The sequence below is a fragment of the Salmo salar genome, chromosome ssa09 (genome assembly GCF_905237065.1).
Source record: "Salmo salar chromosome ssa09, Ssal_v3.1, whole genome shotgun sequence".
Lineage (NCBI taxonomy): Eukaryota > Metazoa > Chordata > Actinopteri > Salmoniformes > Salmonidae > Salmo > Salmo salar.
Genome location: NC_059450.1, coordinates 19,658,914 through 19,682,731, shown reverse-complemented (window position 1 = coordinate 19,682,731; position 23,818 = coordinate 19,658,914). Strand labels below are relative to the sequence as shown.

The 23,818-nt window shown below is 44.2% G+C and overlaps 1 protein-coding gene across 4 annotated transcripts in view; it reads right to left on the bottom strand.

Annotated features, from left to right (window-relative positions):
• Positions 1-23,818, bottom strand: part of LOC106610839 (ryanodine receptor 3) — a 162,623-nt gene that overhangs the window by 102,882 nt on the left and 35,923 nt on the right. For all 4 annotated transcript variants that reach the window (XM_045723462.1, XM_045723463.1, XM_045723465.1 and 1 more), the window contains exons 3-11: positions 14,015-14,119; positions 9,348-9,422; positions 9,039-9,117; positions 6,729-6,841; positions 5,621-5,720; positions 5,431-5,524; positions 4,539-4,613; positions 3,874-4,030; positions 2,972-3,136 (exon numbers count right to left, since the gene is read on the bottom strand). In XM_045723462.1, coding sequence (XP_045579418.1) covers positions 2,972-3,136; positions 3,874-4,030; positions 4,539-4,613; positions 5,431-5,524; positions 5,621-5,720; positions 6,729-6,841; positions 9,039-9,117; positions 9,348-9,422; positions 14,015-14,119 — 963 coding nt within the window. The remainder of the gene's footprint in view (positions 1-2,971; positions 3,137-3,873; positions 4,031-4,538; positions 4,614-5,430; positions 5,525-5,620; positions 5,721-6,728; positions 6,842-9,038; positions 9,118-9,347; positions 9,423-14,014; positions 14,120-23,818) is intronic.

Genomic DNA, 23,818 nt, shown 5'->3' with positions numbered 1-23,818 from the left:
AGAAAGAAGTTCAACAGCAGGTTGAAACAGTGTAAAACATGGTTGTTGTGCATGTTGTTTCAAAGCCTAACACAATGAAATGCACAGTGCTTTCTAAGGTGATGATTAATTCAAAACACCCATTCACATAGAGCTTATGCATAGGCTTATGAGCCCAAGCCCGAAAGAAAAACCTGAATTAAAATTATGATTGTGCGGTTATACAAAACAGTCTACTGCATATTACGCATGGCAGAAAAATGGAGTGAAATAAGTATTCTTATACAGTGCATTTGGAAAGTATTCAGACCCCTTGACTTTCTCCACATGTTGTTACTTTACAGCCTCTCAAATGGATACAATTGAGAGGCTGTAAACCTACACACAATACCCAATTAACTGCAAAGCAAAAACAGGTTTTTAGAAATGTTGGCAAACTTATTAAAAATAAAAAAAACTGATATCACATTTACATATTCATTTAGACCCTTTACTCAGTAATTTGTTGAAAAACTTTTTGCAGCGATTACAACCTCGAGTCTTCTTGGGTATGACGCTACAAGCTTGGCAGACCTGTATTTGGGGAATTTCTCCCATTCTTCTCTGCAGATCCTCTCAAGCTCTGTCAAGTTGGATGGGGAGCTTCGCTGCACAGCTATTTTCAGGTCTCTCCAGAGATGTTCGATTGAGTTCAAGTCCAGGCTCTGGCTGGGCCACTCAAGGACATTCAGAGACTTGTCCCGAAGCCACTCCTGCATTGTCTTGGCTGCGTGCTTAGGGTCGTTGTCCTGTTGGAAGGTGAACCTTCGCCCCAGTCTGAGGTCCTGAGCATTCTGGAGCGGGCTTTCATCAAGGATCTTTCTGTACTTTGCTCCGTTCATCTTTCCCTCAATCCTGACTAGTCTCCCAGACCCTGCAGCTGAAAAACATCCCCACAGCATGATGCTGCCACCACCATGCTTCACCGAAAGGGATGGTGCCAGGTTTCCTCCAGACGTGACACTTGATATTCAGGCCAAAGAGTTCAATCTTGGTTTCATCAGACCAGAGAATCTTGTTTCTCATGGTCTGAGAATGTTTAGGTGCCTTTTGGCAAACTCCAAGCGGGCTGTCATGTGCCCTTTACTGAGGAGTGGCTTCCATCTGGCCACTCTACCATAAAGGCCTGATTGGTGGAGTGCTGCAGAGATGGTTTTCCTTCTGGAAGGTTCTCCCATCTCCACAGAGGACCTCTAGAGCTCTCCCCCGATTGCTCAGTTTGGCCGGGCGGGCCAACTCTAGGAAGAGTCTTGTTGGTTCTAAATTTCCATTTAAGAATGATGGAGGCCACTTTGTTATTGAGGACCTTCATTGCTGCAGAAATATTTTTGTATCCTTTCCCAGATCTGTGCCTCGACACAATCCTGTCTCGGAACTCTACGGACAATTCCTTCGACCTCATGGCTTGGTTTTTGCTCTGACATGCACTGTCAACTGTAGGACCTTATATAGAAAGGTGTGTGCCTTTTCAAATCATGTCCAATCAATTTAATTTACCACAGGTGGACTCCAATCAAGTTGTAGAAACATCTCAAGGATGATCAATGGAAACAGGATGCACCTGAGCTCAATTTCAAGTCTCATAGTAAACTGCCTGAATACTTATGTAAATAAGATATGTTTTTTACTTTTAATAAAATGTGAAAAAATTTCTAAAAACCTGTTTTCGCATCCTCAATATGGGGTATTGTGTGTGGATTGCTAAGGGAAAACATTTTTTTTAGAATAAGGCTGCAACGTAACAAAATGTGGAAAAAGTCAAGGGTTCTGAATATTTTCCAAAGGCACTGTATACTAAATTATATATGTGTGAAATTAGTTTTGATTTAGAATGGACCATTACCATGCACCTGTTTCAGAACTGGGGCAGGAGGAAAAATACATGTCATCTCTACACTTAAAAACCATGGTTCATTTTAATGCCACTCCTGTTGTAAAGCGAAGCTATGTGCTTAACATTAGGAAAGTTAAGAAATAAATATAGTAAGCCTATCCTATAGAAAGCTGATGGGATCCTCTTTTTAATAGTGACTATCAAAACTCTTTTCTCGCGCAATTGCATAGCCTATAGAAATGTTGCGCAACCTGGGCTCATGGGCTCTGGAAGTGTTTGATTTGATTTTCGATTACATTTGCATCGATGCCAGAGTGATTAGAGGGACAATAGAGTGCCGAGTACCAGGCAGTTAGCAAGTTTGGTAGGCTACTAATGACCATCAGCAGCATCAGAGCTTGAAGTGTAGTTACCCTGATTAAACAGTCACATGGAATTTGAATGCGGTCATGACTCGTGACTGCCAGTGTGGCGGAAATACGGTCACCGTAACAGCCCTAGTCACTGTATTAGACTAAGCATATGTGATTTGATGATGTTGAATTGTTGAAGTTGAAATGGTGCTGGTGGAGGCACACCAAAGGTGTGGTTGAATTTATTCTGCCAGTGTCTTCTTATTGTCTCGGCTTTAGGCCTATATATCACAGTCGCAAGGCATATGAACTAACAGGTTATAGAGCAAACAACGCAATTATCACAACACATAGGTTGTAATATGTCTTTTTTCCCCTGGTTTGGCTTCCCCAGTGATTTTACCCACACACACCGATACTGCAATCCTCTCACATCTCACTCATTACAGCCAGAGGATTTGGATCAGTGTTTTATTTAGTTACAGGGAAAGCACTACACTTCTCTCAACACTATCAGCTAGAAAACCATCAAAAGAATCATCATCTGCTCTGGGAATGTATTATATTTATATATATCATTATATTTATTGCATGTGCTTCTGGTCAATTGTTTTTTAATGGGATTTGTTTTATTACTGCTAGTGTAATAGTCACACCATAACCATTCTCACTGAAAGTTGAAAGTCAGTTAATTCATTAGGCTAGAAAATGTTTATTCTGGCTGTATCAAACATTTGACAAATAAATCAGTGTATTGGTGTCTCACCCGTCTCTTGAGAGGGCCCAGGCGAGATGATTTTACATCAGGCGCCTGGTAGGACAGCCAGAGTCCTGTGGCCACATGCATGACGAAGCAGATTGAGTCCCCATACTTAATCTCTGCCATCCCCATGCCCTCGATGTCCCGCTTTGGGCTCGACTCCAGCTTTTCCTGGAGGGAAGGAAGGATCCAAACACATCAACATATCACACTCTGTTTTAATGAAACTTTGATGAAAGTCCCCAAGTCAGGCTCCAGACAATGTATGCAGTTTTATTCAAATCACACATTTGATTATGCAAAGTGTTGAGGGAACTTGATCTATGAAAAGCAATTTAAAAGATGCTGACAGATCTGTATCAGGCTGGTCAAGGACTGGAGGAGCACTGACATCTCTATATAATATTACACACGCCAGGATGTCTAGGTTAATAGAGAGCCAGACGGAGGAAGAGACAAGAAGAGGAGACACAGTGCGTATAGACTAGATCACTGTGACAGAGGATGGCCACAGGCAAGCTCCCATGAATCCCTATAGATTTGTTTCCCCATTAAGAACGGACACAATAGAAAAGGTATGAAATGTAAAGTGTATTAAGCCTTTGATAAACTGCCTCAGTAATATGGTGGGTTACACCATGCTGTTGATCCATAAGGAGGAGTTCACTAATTGCTCCCAATCACTGGCAACGTCTAAAACACCCTTGCCAAGATTAGACTTAAAATACCCTTGTCCTGGTTGGTATGGCCCCGCAAGTCGATACATTTTCTAGAGCAACTTTGTGATCGAGAGACAGTCTGAGGTGTGTGTGTGTTTGTACATCCGTGCGCAAGTACGTGTATGCCTGCATGTGTGTGTGTGTGTGTGTGTGTGTGTGAGAGAGATATAGCTGGTCCTGAGCGCTGACCTTGGAGGCTCTGAAGCAGAAGGCGGTGGAGGAAGTGTCAGACTTCTCCCGGTCCTGCAGTACCACCCCCCTCTCCTCCGTCAGGGACAGGTAGTGCCCCGTGGTGAGGTGGCGGAGACGGAAGGGCTGACCCCAGCGAATGTGACTCCCGCTCCAGCTGTCCAGGGGCACAGAGACGTGCACACACACACACACACACACACACACACACAACGGTATCAAGAACAACAACCTACGAGCCCCTATAAGTATTATATCCCCTAATTAGATTGTGTACACATGATGAACTAGCAGCCAGACTAGCTGTTAATTAGCTGGCATCATGTCATGTGCATAGATAATTACTAAATGGCTGAAAACACCTAAATAACTAGGCATGTAATACCAATTTGTATGACTAGACATTGCCTAGTTGCTTACATCAAAACAAAACAGTGTCAAAACCATAGCAGATTAAACATGGATGACAAATTCCAGATCTGACAGTGCAGGGCATATCTGAGAGGAAAGCCACTGATATTGAATCTTTCAAATACTTTAAAAATGGTTGGTGTCAAAAAGCATCATGAAACATCAAAGTGAGTCGGAGCAGAGGGAGGCGGGGAGGGAGGGAGAGGTAGAAAACTTAGAGAGAAGATGGAGGGAATAAAAAGAGCTGAACTCACCTGATTCTGAGAGGCTCCAGCCTCCACAGAGACCTGGCCTTGGCTCCTGCATTCCCCGTCTCATAGTTCACTATCCTGGGGGCACGAGAGGTGCATGAAAGGTCTGGATCACTGCAATGTTTAAATACGGCCACAGGCTCATAATGGTCTCAAGGTCATGTTTTATGACTTCAGCAGGATTCCATCTCTGACTGCTTTATTCCCTTCTGTCACAGTGATATCAGGTCAGAGGAAGGAAGGCTCAGAATGGGACCTCAGATGAACCTTCATATTTACCCTCCTGGCAACAGCGCACATCCTTCATCCAGGACAACCACGTAACCAACGGAGACCGAGAGCAACACTGTCTATTAATGATGTGGGTTCTGGAGATAAAAAAGGATCTTTCATGGTCCTTGTTGACTGTTTGGACTATGTTTGATGGACCTTCATGAAAATGTAAGGTCTTAAGAAAATGCTCCCTTTCAAGGACTAAGCGGAAAGCCAAGGCTGACAACCAATATTTATTCAGCGGCATATTATTGCCACACACAAACAGTGAGCTATAAATATACAGTGTGACTGGGAGGAAGATGAAGAGTCCTTCACATGTCTTCGGCGCCTGGCGATGTTTATACGGACAAGAGCACTGTCTCCCCGACCCCCATGTGCCATTTCCCTCTGCTACCTTGCTGGCTGTCATCACTAGCGCTGTGTGACTATAGAAAGCAAGGCAGACATTTTTCTGTGCTTCTCTCAGACCCAGCTTCACACTGAGTAGTGACAGACCCAGCGTCAGCCAGGTCAGCCAGACAAATTAGCCTGATTTGATTTTAGGCCACTTTCACAACAGACTAAGGGGAAAACTAATTTCTTAGAGTCTTTTTATCCGTTTCCCAGCTGTAGGTCTCACCTCTGTTGCTGATCACTCTGGTCAGACCCTGGGATGGTCAAAACCTCATCATGACCGTGGAACAGACGCAACACATGGCCACCCAGCAGGTAACCTTTAGGAGGATGGATTAACAGCACCTTTAATTGATACCCACAACGTTTCAAACAACATTATAAGCCAGTGACGCTAAATGAACCGTTGGACATACCCTCCTCCACGTTGCTGCCGGAGCAGGTGGGGTGGACGTTCCACAGAGTCTGCATGAAGGACGCGTCCACCTGGATGTTGCCATTGGAGATGGACAGGTGCTGGTGAAGACAGAGGAACATTATGTTACACACACTATCAATAACTACAGTATGGGACACACTACCAGTAGGCCTATACTACAGGGCCTATGTCAAATACCCAGTTTGATTCAAGGAATTGGGCCAGGCGAACAACTCAGAGGTTTGTCTATGCATGCATTGGAGGGCGTGATAGGAAGGCTGTTATCGCTGCAGTAGATTTAGAATCATTCATCAAACTGGAGAGAGGCTGGCACTGGAGAGTGTACAGGACTGCGAATGGACTCAGGAATCTGCCAGTTTGTAGGGTTCTGGGTTTGTGTGTGCGTGCGCCAGACACTTGGGGAACTCTCCACCTCCCTCCTCCATTACTGGACCTGGAGGTGCTGTAGGCCTGGTTAGAGGGAGCATCTCACTGGTGACAGCAGAGCCCGGAGCCGTGGCAGTAACAGTAACATGATAGTGGGACTCTGGCTTAGCGAGGGCTGCCATATCCCTGCTGAAGGCCCATAAACATGGGCTTGGCTGGGCTGGCTGTTGTCACACTCTCCCTGCGTCATGCTGGAGATGTTTTCCAGGCCCAGCATGCTAAGGCGCTGAGGCCCACACTGTAGGAATAACACATGGGTGTCTGGGTCTGGGAGATGCTCATAGATGGGCCTGAAGAGGAACAGGGGAGCAGGGCTGGCCAGGCTACACAGTGTAGGGAAGGAGGGATAGGGGACAGAGTAAGGTAGGGTACAGTAGCTGTTCAGTTTGACAGTGTTGCTCTCTCCATCCCAGCTCTACATGTGTGGCCTTCCCCTGCTCTTTCTTAGCTTCCTATCCCAAATCTCTGGTCTGCTTTAATGGACAGATTGAACTGTGTGGGAGGGAGACACCTTGAGTCCAAGAACACGATCTACAATCTTTGGCTAACCTACAGGATTGAATGGCATTATGGCTCTGTTCAATGGGGATGGACACTTTAAATAGCCTATAATATGTATTATTCTTAATGAGACGTTTATAGAGTGAGGGTGTACTCACAAGGTATCGTTCTGATGACACGCTGACAAGGATGAGGTCATCTCCGATGCGTACCTTCTCGCCCTCTGACCTCTGTTTGGAAGCAGGATGGATGGTCCACCAACAGGCTTCACCTGCAGGAGCACAGAGAAACACTGGTGGGGTCACATGCCTGCATAATGTTATTTATAAATCTATGATCTACATCAGTGGTTCTCAATTGGTTTTGTCTCAGGGCCCAAATTGAACCAGGCTGTCTCAGTCGCAACCCAATATTCGCATCCCAATTTTTGGGGGCTAAATGCAATCTGGAAAACGATTTTTAATGCTATATTGATAGTAAATGTAGCAATTATATGACAAGGGAACAACATTCCCATCTTTTTCATTGTCAATAATTATATTTTCCCCAATTTCCTGATGAAGAATGCTAATAAGTTCACTGGTTTGAGGCCACAAAGTCAACCAAATCCACAAACTGTGCTGCTATATTCCATATTAAAAATACTGTTATTGAAGAAAAATAGTTCAGAGATTAAATTATAAAAAATGTAGGTTCATTATAATTTCTCCACTGTTTTTTTTGCCTGGTTTTAGTTGTTTAAGTTCAAACGAGTATTTCTGCATAAAAAAACCCAAAATATATACACTGAACAAAAATATAAACACATGTAAAGTGTTGGTCCCATGTGTCATGAGCTGAAATAAAAAAAAATACGTAAAATGTTCCATATGCCAAGATAATCCATCCACCTGACATATCAAGAAGCTGATTAAACAGAATGATCATTACACAGGTGCACCTGGTGCTGGGGACAATAAAAGGCCACTCTAATATGTGCAGTCTTGTCATGCAACACAATGCCACAAACATCTCAAGTTTTGAGGGAGCATGCAAATGGAATGTTGACTGCAGGAATGTCCACCAGAGCTGTTGCCAGAGAACTGAATGTTCATTTCTTTATCATAAGCCACCAACGTCGTTGTAGAGAATTTGGCAGGATGTCCATCCGGCCTCAACTGCAGACCATGTGTAACCACGCAAGCACCGGTTTCAACTGTACCGGGCAGATGGCAGAAAGCGTGTATGGCATCGTCTGGGCGAGTGGTTTGCTGATGCCAAACGTTGTGAACAGAGTGCCCCATGGTACTGGTGGGGTAATGGTATGGGCAAGCATAAGCTTGTACATATTATTGAGTGCAATTTGAATTCACAGAGATACCGTGATGAGATCCTGGAGGCCCATTGTCGTGCCATTCATCCGCCGCCATCACATCATGTTTCAGCATGATAATGCACGGCCCCATGTTGCAAGGATCTGTACACAACTCCTGGAAGCTGAAAATGTCCCAGTTCTTCCGTGGCCTGCATACTCACCAGACATGTCACCCATTGAGCATGTTTGGGATGCTCTTGATTGATGTGTACGACAGCGTGTTTCCCGTTCCCGCCAATATTTTGCAACTTCGCACAGCCATTGAAGAGAAGTGGGACAACATTCCACAATCAACAGCCTGATCAACTCTATGCGAAGGAGATGTGTCACACTGCATGAGGCAAATGGTGGTCACATCAGATACTGGCTGGTTTTCTGATCCACGCCCCTACCTTTTTTTTTTTAAAGGTATCTCTGATCAACATATGCATATCTGTATTCCCAGTCATGTGAAATCCATAGATTCGGGCCTAATTCATTTATTTAAATTGACTGATTTCCTTATATGAACTGTAACTCAGTAAAATCATTGAAACTGTTGCATGTTGTGTTTATATTTTTGTTCAGCGTACATACACAGATGGTTGAGCTACACAGAAAGTTGAACCTGTAACTACTGTTTGGGGATAGATGACAACAGTGAAAGCAACACACACATGCGAGCACAGCATAGACACGTAATTACATTTAAGACACACAAATGTATTCACACAAACTCTAATATACTGTAAGCCCACTCACACTTAACATACAAGCACCATAGCAACCAGCCTTCCAATAGGTGGAGAGCCAGACCATCTTTTACATCTCTATGAGACAAATGAGCTGCGCCTCGACATTGTGACAAAGAGCCAATCGAAGACATTTATTTTAGTCTGCTAGGAATGTTTTCAGGGGAGATCTCCTAGGGAATAAACAACTGAAATCTCTGCAAATGTGGTACATTTCCTACAATATAGGAAGCCATAAATCCCTCTTTTCATGCAGTGCTTAAGAGAATCTGAAATGAATACTGGGGCAGGTCAAATCCTACATGAGTCGAAGTCCCAGTCAGAACTCCAGCTATGAGTGACTGTGTGCCAGTGACCCTAGAGCCAGACAGAGGAGGTTTTACCTGTTGAGTCCTGCTGCAGCCCCACATCAAATGACAACTTATCCGTCTGTGACCTTGAAGTCTTCAAACAGGTCAGATACTGCAATGTATAGATACACATCAAAGCAACATGAAAACGATGATCAAGAGAGTCACACAACTCTGCTGTAGCGTTCAGAACTGGAACAAATATCAGTACGACATATGTAACAAATATTCCTATCAAATGTTATAAAACAGTAACTATGAAATAGTAACACATGGAATAATGACAAAACAGTCCCCGGTCCTTGGGTATCGTATGAGAGTGTGCGTGCAGTGCAGTCTCACCATAGCGCTAAAGGAGTGCCTCAGGAGGATGGCGTGTCCATACAGAAGTGTTCTGTGTCCACCGCCCTGAGCCGCCTGTGGAGACAGCACAACACCCATCACACAGCAGACACACTATAAGACAGGATGTCCCCCGTGACCTCTCTCTCTCTCACTTTCTCGTTCTCTCTCACGTATCTCTCCATCTGCATCACAGTTAGAGAACTAAGACTGTGATGACTTCACACAAGGCAGGGGGCCACAGACTGACCCAGCCTGCCCCCTCTCAGCCTGTCCTCTCCTCTCTGACGACGGTCCTGAAGTCCACAACACAACACTGAACGCATGCAGTCAGACATGTCACAAAGGGGATACGCCTGCCTCCTGTATCTATGGAGAAGAATACAGATCATCGTCAGACGGCTGCAGGTAAAAAGGAAGGGGGGTGAGAAAGAGAGAGCTCTCTGCCTCTAATGTGTTGGTAACAAAGACCTTGTGTTACAGTAAGAAGGGTCTGGTTTGTGACAGAACGCACTAGGAGAGAAAAGACAAGGTTCCACTGCGGTTTCACAGCAGTTCGAGGAGATGGGTAGGGGAAAGAGTGATGTGAGGTCACTACTTGGGCTCTGCTTGCAAACCTGCCCCTTTGTTCTGCAGGCAACCATGTGTTACTCACCTTTCTTATGAGCCTCTATGGAGCAGTAAGACAAGAGAAAGTTACATTACTGAGAAGGGTATGTAAGTTAAAAAGAAATGTATGAGTTCGCCAGTGTCATTTTAACCAAACACACCACCCTCTATTTGTGCTGCTTTTGCTAGACAATAGCCTCCAGTTCAATGCAGTTGCCATGGATTATCAGACTGCAGCAGTGCCAGCACCATGTCAGGCTGTTCAGGCTTCCTGAGGGATAGTTTAATGTGCATCGGGCATATCCAGCTGCATTCAACCCAACACAATCTGAGAGAACTAGACCAGCTCTAAACACAACACTTATCCTAACCTCACACCATCCACAGCTGTGTCAGCCTCAGATTCCTCTGTCCCTGGCGTCCCTGGCCCAGAAGGGGAAAGGCTATTTGATCAAAGGCGGGGGGGAACGATCTCCCCCCCAGCTGTTGCCGGGAGATGACATGCTGACATCAATTGAGAAAGCGTGACCTTTAGCAGCACGTCACCCCCCTGCGTTTATCCAGCAGCCACCAGGGTGACAGCAATGGGGTTTCTCTCAAAGGTGGCACTGAAATACCACTGCACACGTCGCCCTGCCAGAGGGTATCAGCTTCACCCTGCCTTACCCTGCCTCACCCTGGGCACTTCAGTCACTGACTCCGACAGTTTGACCTTAGATCCTTAGCCCAGTAAACAAAGTTATGAAATCACAAGTATGTTCACTGCTCTATTTGGACACGTTAGAGGAACTTCACACCGAATTCCATTTGGGGTCACTAGCTGAAACGGAGCTAAATGGATGTTTGATAGCTTACTTCTGTAACGGTTTTCTTAGCCTTGTGTGTTCACTGTTCACAATATCTATAACCCCTCAAACAAACACAAATATTAGTCTGAAATACCATTACTAAGATCCTATTCCACTTAAAGGAATCCCTGCCTATTAGTAGAGACCAGCTGAATACGGTAAATCAATAAGTTATTTCTTCTGTAAGTCAATACCCTCCACTGTTGCTCATCTGCTCAATGACAGAATATTGATTACAGAATCGTGACACATTCAACTACTATTTTCCCTTCGTGGTGTTTCCTCCATTGACAATTCAGAGCAGGAACAGAGGAATGGAGAGGGTTAGTGAAAAGAGATGCATATGAGGAGAGAGAATTTACGGAGATGTAACCCAGTGTTCAAATGTTTTCTCCAGACCAGGTCTGAATCAGTCTCCACAGCATTCCTTAGAGAGAGGACAATAGTGCATCAAGGAGAAACAGTGATTAAAGGCCTTCCCTCTGGTTATATTGAACTGGTCTAGCAGATCATGTTAAATGAAGTTACTACACAAGTGTAGATGCAAGGGGGTTAAGAGTGGCACGTAGAAAGCAGCTTAGCTATTGCAAACAAGCAGTTTCACTTGAAAACGTCTCACTAAGCTTTAAGGGCACATTAAGCGCTCATGAAGGCCCAGTCTGCCTGTGCTTTGCTCTTGCCAAAGGGCTTTTCCAGTTCACACAGCTATGATGGAACCAATCAGGCTTGATTTTTTAATTCCCCATCATTTGGAGTCCAGTGTGGTCGCTAAGCTACAGCATTGACAAGTCCATTTATCTTTGAACTCAACTCAAAGAGTATGAAGCTCCACAGCTCAAATTATGGAAATTCTTTCTATCATTAGCAGTTTGGCAAGGCAACAATGAGTTGGGGTTGCTTCACTTCCCAAATATAATAACTCTTTTTTTTTTTATCCTTCTAAATGTCAGTGTATTTATTTCTACAGTCATAATTCATGTAATGTAGCTCACTATTGTATGCCTGAAGTTAGGTGCAGAATTTGTGAACAGGTAAGGATTTGTTGGTAATATTCAGCGATTCTGGACTTACTTCTAAATCCCCTAAGGAAGGACTGAAGACTGACATTCATCTGATGTTAATCCAGGAGAGGTGTAGCATGTTCTCTTTGGCCAGAAGAAATGTGAGCAGTAACTGTTGAGCGAGACCATTTGTATGGCAAGTCTAGACCCGGTTCCATTTGTCTTTGTCATGTTGCTAAGTGCTGTGGCACAATCGACTCACTTCTTTAAATAAATCCATAATGTCATTAGTCATTTCAACAGCATACGCATTCATGTTTCCATATAAAAACACACTAGCTTTCTGTGGGGGGGGGATCTATTTGCTTTACCTGAAGGGACTATCGTAACCCTAGGATACATTTCCAATGAAAATGAGAGAGCAAGCTGCTAGCATGACTAAACAGCCATGCGCTAGAGAGGTGACAGGAGAGGAGAATGGAATGAATGGTGAACATACCCATCGGTCCTTTCCTCGAGGCTAACAGGTGGAGAGATGAGCAGAACACAATGGATGAACATAGCAGTGGTAAACAGTACAGCTCTGTTACAGCTGATTAATGAAAACCAAAAGCAAAATGTTCGCAAAGAACAGTTTTAACAGAATTTATTGTACCAATTAAGATCACTGTATCAGAAATGCTTTAATTATCTGTCTATTAAAATAAATGAGAAAACAACTGACCACAGAGGAATGAGATGGGAAATGATCTAGTAATTATACTTCTTGGCTCACTCTACTGATACAATATACTCTTACCACTAAAATACAACATCCTGCAACTGGTAATGAACTACCGAAAGACCAGAGGCACACTGAAACAAATTCTTTATACTCATTTCAGAAAGATACAGAAGTAAGATCAGTAAAACACTGCAACCTGGAAAAGTGCGACATCATACCAAAATGGATGAGAAATTAGCATATTTTCATATCTACCCCCCATCCTTCCTCTGAAACATTAAACATGACATTTTAGGACAAGCAGCGTTTAGGTTTCTCCCTACAAGAGGAGCATGGCGAAAGCAGCATGGTAATGCTGTGTTTCTGTAGGGCTGCCTTGTAATCACAATGTCCCAAACACATGACTGTGGACTAAGGAAATAGGTCTTTCATCCTTTGTACGTACTATAACTGCCTGTTCAGAGGAGATAGGGAGGTAGTGTAGAGACCTGCTTCGACTACAAATACATTAGCTGCAGTACATACACATATGAACTTGCTCAACAATGTCCATATGTAGGTCCATTCAATGAGATTGCCTCCATTACCTCAGGTGTGTGTATGCAACAGTGACTCTGTCATCTGGACTTGTTTGCTTCTCTGTGCCTGGTGTATAAAAGGTAATTACAGTGCAATTCTGCTTTAATATGGTCATTATTCTTGTAGATTTGAGAGATTTTCTTTTCAGCCTCATTGTTAATCAAATGGTCAACCTCCCAGCACAGGGCAGAAACACTTCCGGAAAGCTGCAGCAAAGAGGTACTTTGCCTCTTGACGACTTTCATCCACATTACAATTCATGGAGGGCTCAACCTCCCAGCGCCCAGGTCTCCAGGCCAATGTAACATTACAATTCATGGAGGGCTCAACCTCCCAGCGCCCAGGTCTCCAGGCCAATGTAACATTACAATTCATGGAGGGCTCAACCTCCCAGCGCCCAGGTCTCCAGGCCAATGTAACATTACAATTCATGGAGGGCTCAACCTCCCAGCGCCCAGGTCTCCAGGCCAATCTAACATTACAATTCACGGAGGGCTCAACCTCCCAGCTCCCAGGTCTCCAGGCCAATGTAACATTACAATTCATGGAGGGCTCAACCTCCCAGCGCCCAGGTCTCCAGGCCAATCTAACATTACAATTCATGGAGGGCTCAACCTCCCAGCGCCCAGGTCTCCAGGCCAATGTAATAGTCCAATTCCTCTAATTTATCTCTCTCAAAGAGAAAAAGTGTTCGAACATAAAACTGAGGCAACTCCAGTCACCGTAATAAACAATTACATAACATGACCCTGAAATCCTGAAATGAATCAAATGGAAAATGTGAAACAGGGGATGTTCAGTAGTTTCCCATTGGGCAGAAAGCACTCTGTGAAAATACTCCTCTCTGCTGTCTGCCCTGGGGTAGGAGTGTGTGTATAGATGCTGTGGTAGAGGGACAGTACTCACCCCTTCACTGTTCTGGCCAGTCTTAGCCAGCATCTCCTGCAGGGCCCGCACAGAAAGAGACTGCTCCAGCACAAAGTTGCAGATGCATAGGTCTGGAGGGACATACTGGAAGAGACAGGAGGAGGGTGATCAGGGTTAGGGTTGTATGCAGTGGTTCCCAAACCTTTTATAGTCCCGTACCCCTTCAAACATTTAACCTCCAGCTGCGTACTCCCTCTAGCACCAGGGTCAGCGCACTCTCAAATGTTGTTTTTTGCCATCATTGCAAGCCTGCCACACACACACACACACACACACACACACACACACACACACACACACACACACACACACACACACACACACTATACAATACATTTATTAAACTTAAGAATGAGTGTGAGTTTTTGTCATGACCTGGATCGTGGGAAGTGACAAAGAGCTCTTATAGGACCATGGCACAAATAATATAATAATAATAATAATAATAATAATAAAATCAATAATTTTGCTCTTTATTTAGCCATCTTACATAGAAAACTTTATTTGTTCATCGAAATTGTGAATAACTCACCACAGGTTAATGAGAAGGTTGTGCTTGAAAGGATGCACAAAACTCTGCAATGTTGGGTTGTATTGGAGAGTCTCAGTCTTAAATCATTTTCCACACACAGTCTGTGCCTGTATTTAGTTTTCATGCTAGTGAGGACCGAGAATCCACTCTCACATAGGTACGTGGTTGCAAAGGGCATCAGTGGCTTAACAGCGCGACTTGCCAAGGTAGGATATTCTGAGCGCAGCCCAATCCAGAAATCTTTCAGCGGCTTCTGATTAAATTCCATTTTCACAGAACCGCTTGTTGCAATTTCGATGAGGCTCTCTTGTTCAGATATCGGTAAGTGGACTGGAGGCAGGGCAAGAAAGGGATAACGAATCCAGTTGTTCGTGTCATCCGTTTCGGGAAAATACCTGCGTAATGATGCACCCAGCTCACTCAGGTGCTTCGCTATATCACATTTGACATTGTCCGTAAGCTTGAATTCATTTGCTCACAAAAAATCATACAATGATGGAAAGACATGTGTGTTGTCCTTGTTAATGCAGACAGAGAAGAGCTCCAGCTTCTTAATCATAGCCTCAATTTTGTCCCGCACATTGAATATAGTTGCAGAGAGTCTCTGTAATCCTAGATTCAGATCATTCAGGTGAGAAAAAACATCACCCAGATAAGCCAGTCGTGTGAGATACTCATCATCAAGCATGCGGTCAGACAAGTGAAAATTATGGTCAGTAAACAAAACTTTAAGCTCGTCTCTCAATTTTAAAAAACGTGTCAATACTTTGCCCCTTGATAACCAGCACACTTCTGTATGTTGTAAAAGCGTTACATGGTCGCTGCCCATATCATTGCATAGTGCAGAAAATACACAAGAGTTCAGGGGCCTTACTTTAACAAAGTGAACCATTTTCACTGTAGTGTCCAAATGTCTTTCAAGCTGTCAGGCATTCCCTTGGCAGCATTCCCTTAGCCTCTCGGTGGATGCTGCAGTGTACCCAAGTGGCGTCCAGAGCAACTCCTTGCATGCGCGTTACAACTCCACTATGTCTCCCTGTCATGGCTTTTGTGCCATCAGTACAGATACCAACACATCTTGACCACCAAAGTCCATTTGATGTCACAAAGCTGTCCAGTACTTTAAAAATATCCTCTCCTGTTGTCCTGGTTTCCAGAAGAGGATGTCTTCCTTAATTGGCCCCTCATAAACGTAACGGACATATACCAGCAGCTGTGCCAGGTTCCGCCACGTCTGTTGACTCATCCAGCTGTGACGCATAAAATTCACTGCCTTGTATGCGAAGCAGTAATTGTTTCAAAACATCTCCTGCCATGTCACTGATGCGTCGTGAAACAGTGTTGTTTGATGAAGACATTGTATCGTTTTTTTTGGTCTTTTCCCCCAGACATATCCGCGGCAGCAGGAAGAATTAAGTCCTCCACAATAGTATGGGGCTTGTCTGTCCTAGCCACTCGGTAGCTCACCATATAAGACGCTTCTAGCCCCTTCTTATTAATGGTATCTGTTGCTTTCATACCCCTTACTACTCGAAAGTCGTCCAAATTCTCTCTCAAAAAACTCCTGTGGCTTATTTTTCAAATTGGCATGTTTCTAAATGTTTGCGCAAGAGTGAAGGTTTCATCGAGTTATGAGAGAGTACTTTTGCACATATAACACACCGTGGCTGAGGAAAGGCACTACTCCCAATATAAGTGAACCCCAAATCAATGTAGTTCTCATCATATTTGCTTTTGGCAGTGAAACAAGGCTACTCAGGTGAGAGAAAAAAAACTCACCCAAATGTATAACCCCGTTGGAAAATATAAATGGACTGTTTGAAAATGTGAAGAGAAAAATGGGTATTTTATTTTTTTCAATGTGAATCACATTTTATTTGGCGTACCCCCAACGGCATTGCACGTACCCCTGTTTGGGAATACCTACAGTAGACAATATGCAATTACAAGTGAGTATTTCAAACTGTGTTGAAAAGGCTAAAATATGAAATGTAAACCCAGAATAAGGCTTCTTATTGGTCACTAGAGAAGCCCGGTCCTCAGATTGTTTAGTCACAGACGGACTGAGTGTGTTGTTCACTCAGCGTATTTGTCCATAACATCCATGACTGATAATCATAACAACCATCAATCACAAACACCAGAGATTGATTGCACTTGAAAACCAATTTGGGATGACTGTTCCACATTCCTTTAGCACTGCAGAGTGAGAGGAATGCAATAACACAGATGTTGTTGAAAACCTCAAATCAATCTTATTTGATAGGGGAAAAGCTTACAGTCATTTGTCTCTATGCTGCTCCTAAAAACATTATGGAGTCCGGTCAACCCAGGCTGCTCTACGTGATGCAACTTTTCAACTAAAGTTTTCATTTAAAATGAAAGGTAAAGTTTATACATGACTAATTCGACCAAGGGTAGCGTTAGCTACTGATAAGGGCCAAATTCCAAATGATTACAGCCAGGCTTGGGGTTAATTCCATTTCAATTCCAGTCAATTGAGGAAGTACACTGACATTCAAATTCCAATTATCTTCAATGCTTTTCAATTAGGAAAATGTGGAATTGGAATGTGGTTTACTTTCTGAATTGACTGGATGTGACCCCAACCCTGATTACAGCCAGTACCTATAGCAGTGGTGTTTGTGGATCTTGGTCAAACTAGAGCTCACACTCACAGAGAGTGTATGAATCTGTGAGACAGAGCACAGTGGGACAGAGAGCGGGACTGCAGCACCCATCCCTTCTCCATACAGGACAGGGCAGCAGTCTGACAGAATGAGGCAGAGAGAGAGAGAGAGAGAGATACTTAGTGACCTGTACCGCTACAAGATAAATGAAGCACACCAAAAACACACTGTCCTCCTTTTTAGGTAGCAAGATGTAAAACTTGGCTAAACTAGTTCACCTTGTTAGAGGTAAATCTAACTTTAAATTGGAACTTCAGACAACTTATTTCTGCTCTGCTGTGAGCCTACCTGCTTGCGCCACTCAGGTAAAACAAAGTCAATATGTGAAAAAATCTAGAGCTGTATCGATGCAGCTATCTGTTCTCTAGGCATTTCAATTATGCACATTTAAATCATGGTGGAGTATAGATCCGGAGAGCTTGACCACCGGCGGCAGGACAGTGGATTTACGCCAGCAAAACAGAAACGACATGATTTGTAGTGACTCGTAGTAACGCAGGGGTCGGCAATAGACGAGTGATTATTTTTGGCCCCACAAAGTGTTTAGAAAATAAATAAATAAATAATAATAATCATCATCGGGGGGGAATACAGCCCCAAAAAATAAAACATTTTGGTAATCTGTTCCCAAGTATTCCCACAATATCTATTTTTTTTAAATACAGTATGTGATCGTGTCTCAATGTAATCAAGGTATGTAATTATAGTAATTTTCAAATACAAATCTCTTTTTGGGTCTAGTTGTGGTCAATTTGCAGTGTACAAATTAATATAATTATTTTCCAGCCCCCCGACCATTCACGCTGACAAATATCGTCCTGTGGCTGAATCTAGTTCAGCCCCTGCCGTACAGGAAGCCAAGTGTCTCTCTCAGGGCAGCCTCTAGCATCAGCTTCAGAAATGTCAAAGATACTGTATGTCAAAATGGCTTGAAGTAATGTCCCCCGACTTCACTTTAATGACCCATCATTATACAGGTCATTTTGAGATAACCACCATTTTATAGTCAAAACACACACACACACACACACACACACACACACACACACACACACACACACACACACACACACACACACACACACACACTTCCATTTGATCGGCACCCCACCCAGAGCCCTCTATGCAAGCTGTTTTCTAGAAATACCTATTCTGATCCACTCCTTCTTGGCATGCTGTTGGGGAAACACAATACGGGGTAGCAGGGAGGAATCTGCTCCGACCATACCTCCACACCCTGGTTTCCCTAGGTGAATAACAGGCGACCTCTGACAGCAGAGTGGAGCGGTCTGGTAATGAGAAGGATGTTGGGGCTCTGGGGGCGTAGGCCTGTGTGTCCTCAATCAGAGAGGGCATATCACGAAGACAGCTTTACAGCAGCTTGTCTACACACTGCTCTCTTGTTTATGGCCCATGCTGTGGGAGGGGAGCAACTAGACTGGGCTTCCCATCTTCTCTGGGGAGGAGGTCTAAAAGGGTTACACACCTCTTTCACTTTGATGACCCCAAAGAGATGACCTATCAATATACCTCCTTCATGTTCACTATAATGCATGGGTGGGAAAACTTTTTGGCTCGAGGGCCACATCAGGATTTCGAAATTAAATAGAGGCCCGCACAGATTTTTGGGGGACTGACTTGTTGTGAAAATCTATTTGCGGGTCAGAAATTGGGCAGTTATTTGAAAATATAGACTTTCAGGACTGGCCTGGAGTTTTTTTACTCAAACCTCCCTCGGGTCGGATTGAATAGGCTGTAGTTTGCCCACCCCGGGCATAATGGCAGAGCACATCCTGTGCATTAGAGTAGTTGGCTGAATCGTCATCTCATCTAAATGTTGATTGACCATCTCATTTATTAAACATAGACTTTACAGTACAGACGTGTATTGTTGATTTTGAGATGGGGGGCTTCAGCTCTCAGGTGGTCCTACCATGGGATAGCTGACAGGGAAGAGCAGCTAGCCATAAATCACAATCAACTGCTTATTCATTGGCTGATTGATGTCACAGTTTAAAGAGGCAATTAGCAGTTGAAACAATAAAGTTAAGTCCCCGCTACTGTTTTGGTAAAAAGCGGAGGGATGGGGCCGGCTTGCTCATAAATTGCAGATAATCCTAGTTGATGTGGCAACAACTAAGGGGCAGGGCAATTTGTGACTTGTTTTGGTAATCAGTGGCTGTATTGGAGGGGGAGTGGTTTCACCTCTGCTAGGCAATCAGTATTAGTACTTCAGTCTCCCCTGGTTTCTCAGCGGCAGCTGTAAACGGTGGTCGTGTCAGTGGCTCCATACCATGCTCTCACTGATATCATTTATTTTCTTAAGTAGCTTTGGCAACTATGTGTGTTTTCTATACCTGTTGGTGCTTCTCCCTGTAGGCTTTACAGCCACTCCCCACCCCTTGGCTGCAACCCTTCTAATTTAGTGTACCCTGCGTGCACAACCCATGTGGAATTCTGGGTCTCTGGCAGCGTTTGGAACTGACGATCTGCGGTCAAGAACGCTGAGTTCATCTCAGCCCATGTTGCCCTTCAGTCCTCTGACTTTTTGGCCCTGACGGAGACCTGGTCACCCCAGAGAACACTGCTACTCCAGCTGATCTCTCGTCATCTGACTACTTTTTCTCTCATAGTCCAAGAGCATCTGGTAGTTGAGGTGGTGGCACAGGGCTACTAATTTCTCTTAAATGGAGATTTTCTCCCTCTCTCATGCTTTCACTGTCACTTGTCCACTCATGCTCAACATTGTTGTCATCTATCGCCCAGGTGCCATGACACGTTGATAAGCTAATTTCATGACGATGGTTCACCGCTCTTCGTACTTGGCAACTTCAACCTCCCGATGTCTGCCCTCGATTCATGTCTTTCCAACTCTCTCTTTCCACTCCTTGCCTCTTGACATCAGCCTTTCCCAATCCCCTCCAACTCACAAGGCAGGCAATACACTTGACCTCATCTTTACTAGAGGCTGTTTGCCTACTAGTCTCACAACAATCCTCCAAGTCTCTGATCACTACTTTGTTTCCTTTTCGGTCTCCTTTTCCTCCAACCCTAGTCACTCAGCCCCTACCCAGATAGTCATGTGCCGTCACAATCGTCGCTCTCTCTCCCACTACTCTCTACTCTTCTTTCCCATCATCTCTCCCTTCTGTTAAATGCTTCTCCCTCCTGTCTCCTGATTCTGCATCTTCGGCCCTACTCTCGCTCCATTTTCCGCATCCTATGACTCGCACTGTCCCCTTTCAATGAGTGACTCATTGCGAGCTTACAGAACAGGGTTGCAGGCATCCAAACGAAAATGGAGGAAAAATACATTTCCGGAAGACCCATCATCCTTTCACTCCTTCTCTACCTTCTCTTCACGCTGTAAAAGCCACTTTCTATTACTCTAAATTTCAAACTTCTATCTCTAAACCTAGGAAACTATTTTCATCCTTCTTCTTCCTTAATCCTCCACCCCTCCCTCCTCCCTCTCTGCTGTCGACTTTGTCAACCACTTTGAAAAGAAGGTTGATGACATACATTCACACAGAACTACCCTACGCCTTGAGCTCTTTCTCCCCTTTCTCTCCAGATGAAATCCTGCGACTAGTAAGGTCTGGTCGCCTGACAACCTGCCCACTCGACCCCATCCCCTCCTTTTGTCTCCAGAGATGGTTTGGAGAACTTTCACATTCCTCACTTCCCTCATCAAGTCATCCCTGATCACTGGCTGTGTCCCCTCTGACTTCAAAATGGCCTGAGTCGCTCCCCTCCTCAAGAAACCAACACTCGACTCATCTGACATCAAAAACTATAGACCTGTATCCCTTCTTTTTTTTGTTTTTTGACTTGAGTGTCTCTGACCAACTTGCCTGCTATTTCTCTCAGAACGATCTTCTTGACCCTAACCAGTCAGGTTTCAAGTTGGGTCACTCAACCGAGACTGGTCGCTTCTGTGTCATGAAGGCTCTCCACCAAAGCTGACTTTCTCTCCTCTGTTCTCATTCTTCTAGATCTATCCACTGGCTTTGACACCGTGAACCATCAGATGCTCCTCTCCACTCTCGGATTGCATCCAACGTGGAGAGGATCTGTGTCTTCAGCATGGTGTCCCCCAGGGATCGGTTCTCTCTATACACCAAGTTACTCAGATCCGTCATATCCTCACATGGTCTCCTATCATTGCTATACGAATTAATCTCAACTACTTTTCTCCTTCCCCCTTCTGACACCCAGGTGGCGATACGCATTTCTGCATGCCTCGCAGATATCTCAGCTGGGATAACAGCCCACCACCTCAAACCTCGACAAGACGGAGCTGCTCTTCCTCCCGGGGAAGGCCTGCCGGCATAAAGATCTCATCACGGTTGAGAACTCCAGTGTCTCCCTCCCCAAGTGTAAAGAACCTTGGTGTGACCCTGGAGAATACCCTGTTGTTCTCGACTAACATCAAAGCAGTGACTCGCTCCTGCAGGTTCATGCTCTACAACATCCGTAGAGTATGAGCCTACCTCACACGCAGGTCCTAATCTAGGCACTTGTCCTCTCCCGCCTGGACTACTGCAACTTGCTGTTGGCTGGGCTCCCCACTTGTGCCATCCCTGCAACTTATCCAGAATGCGGCAGTCCCTAGTTTCCAACTTTCCCAAGTTCTCCCATGCCACCCCGCCCCTCTGCACACTCCACTGGCTTCCAGTCGAGGCTCGCATCCACTACAAGACCATGGTGCTTGCCTATGGAACAGCAAGAGAAATTCCCCCCCCCCCCCCCCCTACCTTCAGGCTATGCTCAAACCCTGTACCTCAACCTGAGCACTCCGTTCTGCCACCTCTGGTCTCTTGACCCTCCCAGCCCAGTCCAAGATGTTCTCTGTCCTGGCACCCCAAATGGTGGAACCAGCTTCCCCTGAAGTTATGACAGCAAAGTCCCTGCCCATCCCTGCCCACTTGACAACCCCATCCCTGCCCACTTGACAAATTCCAAGCAGGAAGTGGCCTGTCTGATAATTTGTAGTTCTTCTTTTGATTCTCTATCGAAACTACAGTATCTGTGGGGTTACGTAGCACTTTCTAAGGCTTCCATTGGCTCTCTAAAGCCTTCAGAAAGCGGATTGAGGCGTCTTCTGTCTCTGGGCAGAGTATAGTAGCTCAGTTTCTCAGTGGTCTGCCTGGTGACAAAGAGATTGGATATGCGCATCACGTGAGCACGCTGTTTATTCTTTTCCTCTTTGAATGAATACACTATTGTCCGGTTGGAATATTATCGCTATTTTATGAGAAAAATACCATAAAAATTGATTTTAAACAGCGTTTGACATGCTTCTAAGTACGGTAATGGAACATTTTGAATTGTTTTGTCTCGAAATGCGCTCGCGCGTTACCCTTTGAATAGTGACCTGAACGCACAAACAAAACGGAGGTATTTGGACATAACTATGGATTATTTGGAAGAAAAACAACATTTCTTGTGGAAGTAGCAGTCTTGGGAGTGCATTCTGACGAAGATCAGCAAAGGTAATACAATTTTTCTAATAGTAATTCTGAGTTTAGTGTGCTCCAAAGTTGGCGGGTGTCAAAATAGCTAGCCCTGATGGCTGAGCTATGTACTCAGAATATTGCAAAATGTGCTTTCGCCGAAAAGCTATTTTAAAATCTGACATAGCGATTGCATAAAGGAGTTCTGTATCTATAATTCTTAAAATAATTATGTATTTTGTCAACGTTTAAGATGAGTAATTTAGTAAATTCTCCAGAAGTTTTGGGTGGGAATGCATGTTCTGAACATCACACGCCAATGTAAAAAGCTGTTTTTGGATATAAATATGAACTTGATTGAACAAAACATGCATGTATTGTATAACATAATATCCTAGGAGTGTCATCTGATGAAGATCATCAAAGGTTAGTGCTTCATTTAGCTGTGTTTTGGGTTTTTGTGACATATATGCTTGCTTGGAAAATGGCTGTGTGATTATTTTTGTCTATGTACTCTCCTAACATAATCTAATGTTTTGCTTTTGCTGTAAAGCCTTTTTGAAAATCAGACAACGTGGTTACGTCAAGGAGAAGTGTATCTTTAAAATGGTGTAAAATAGTTGTATGTTTGAGAAAGTTGAATTATGACATTTTGTTGTTTTTGAATTTGCCGCCCTGATATTTCACTGGCTGTGTCCCGCAGGCGTCCCACGTAGCCCATAGAAGTTAACTAATTAATCAAAAAAATGTAGCAACTGCCGATTGCCCCTTTAAACATGCACCACTTAAATCAACATTATTGGTGCCTTGTGTCTGTGTCCCTGTGCCACACAAGTCGATTTGTCTCATCACTAGGGAGGGGGGCATCCAAGTCAATCTGATCATTCTGATCTTGGGTTGTGGTTGTAGTGGTAGTTGCGTCATTTTTCCCCCTTCCTCGTCTCTTGTCCCTGGGGGATGATGGTGTTTCATACAAACTGTAACACCAGGCAATGAAGACAAAGTGGCAGACAGTGAGATCATCCATCACACCTGTCTAGTATAATTACCATCCATTCTTGGATGGAAGCATCCGGACCTTCCCAACTGCCTCTCCTTCAATCCC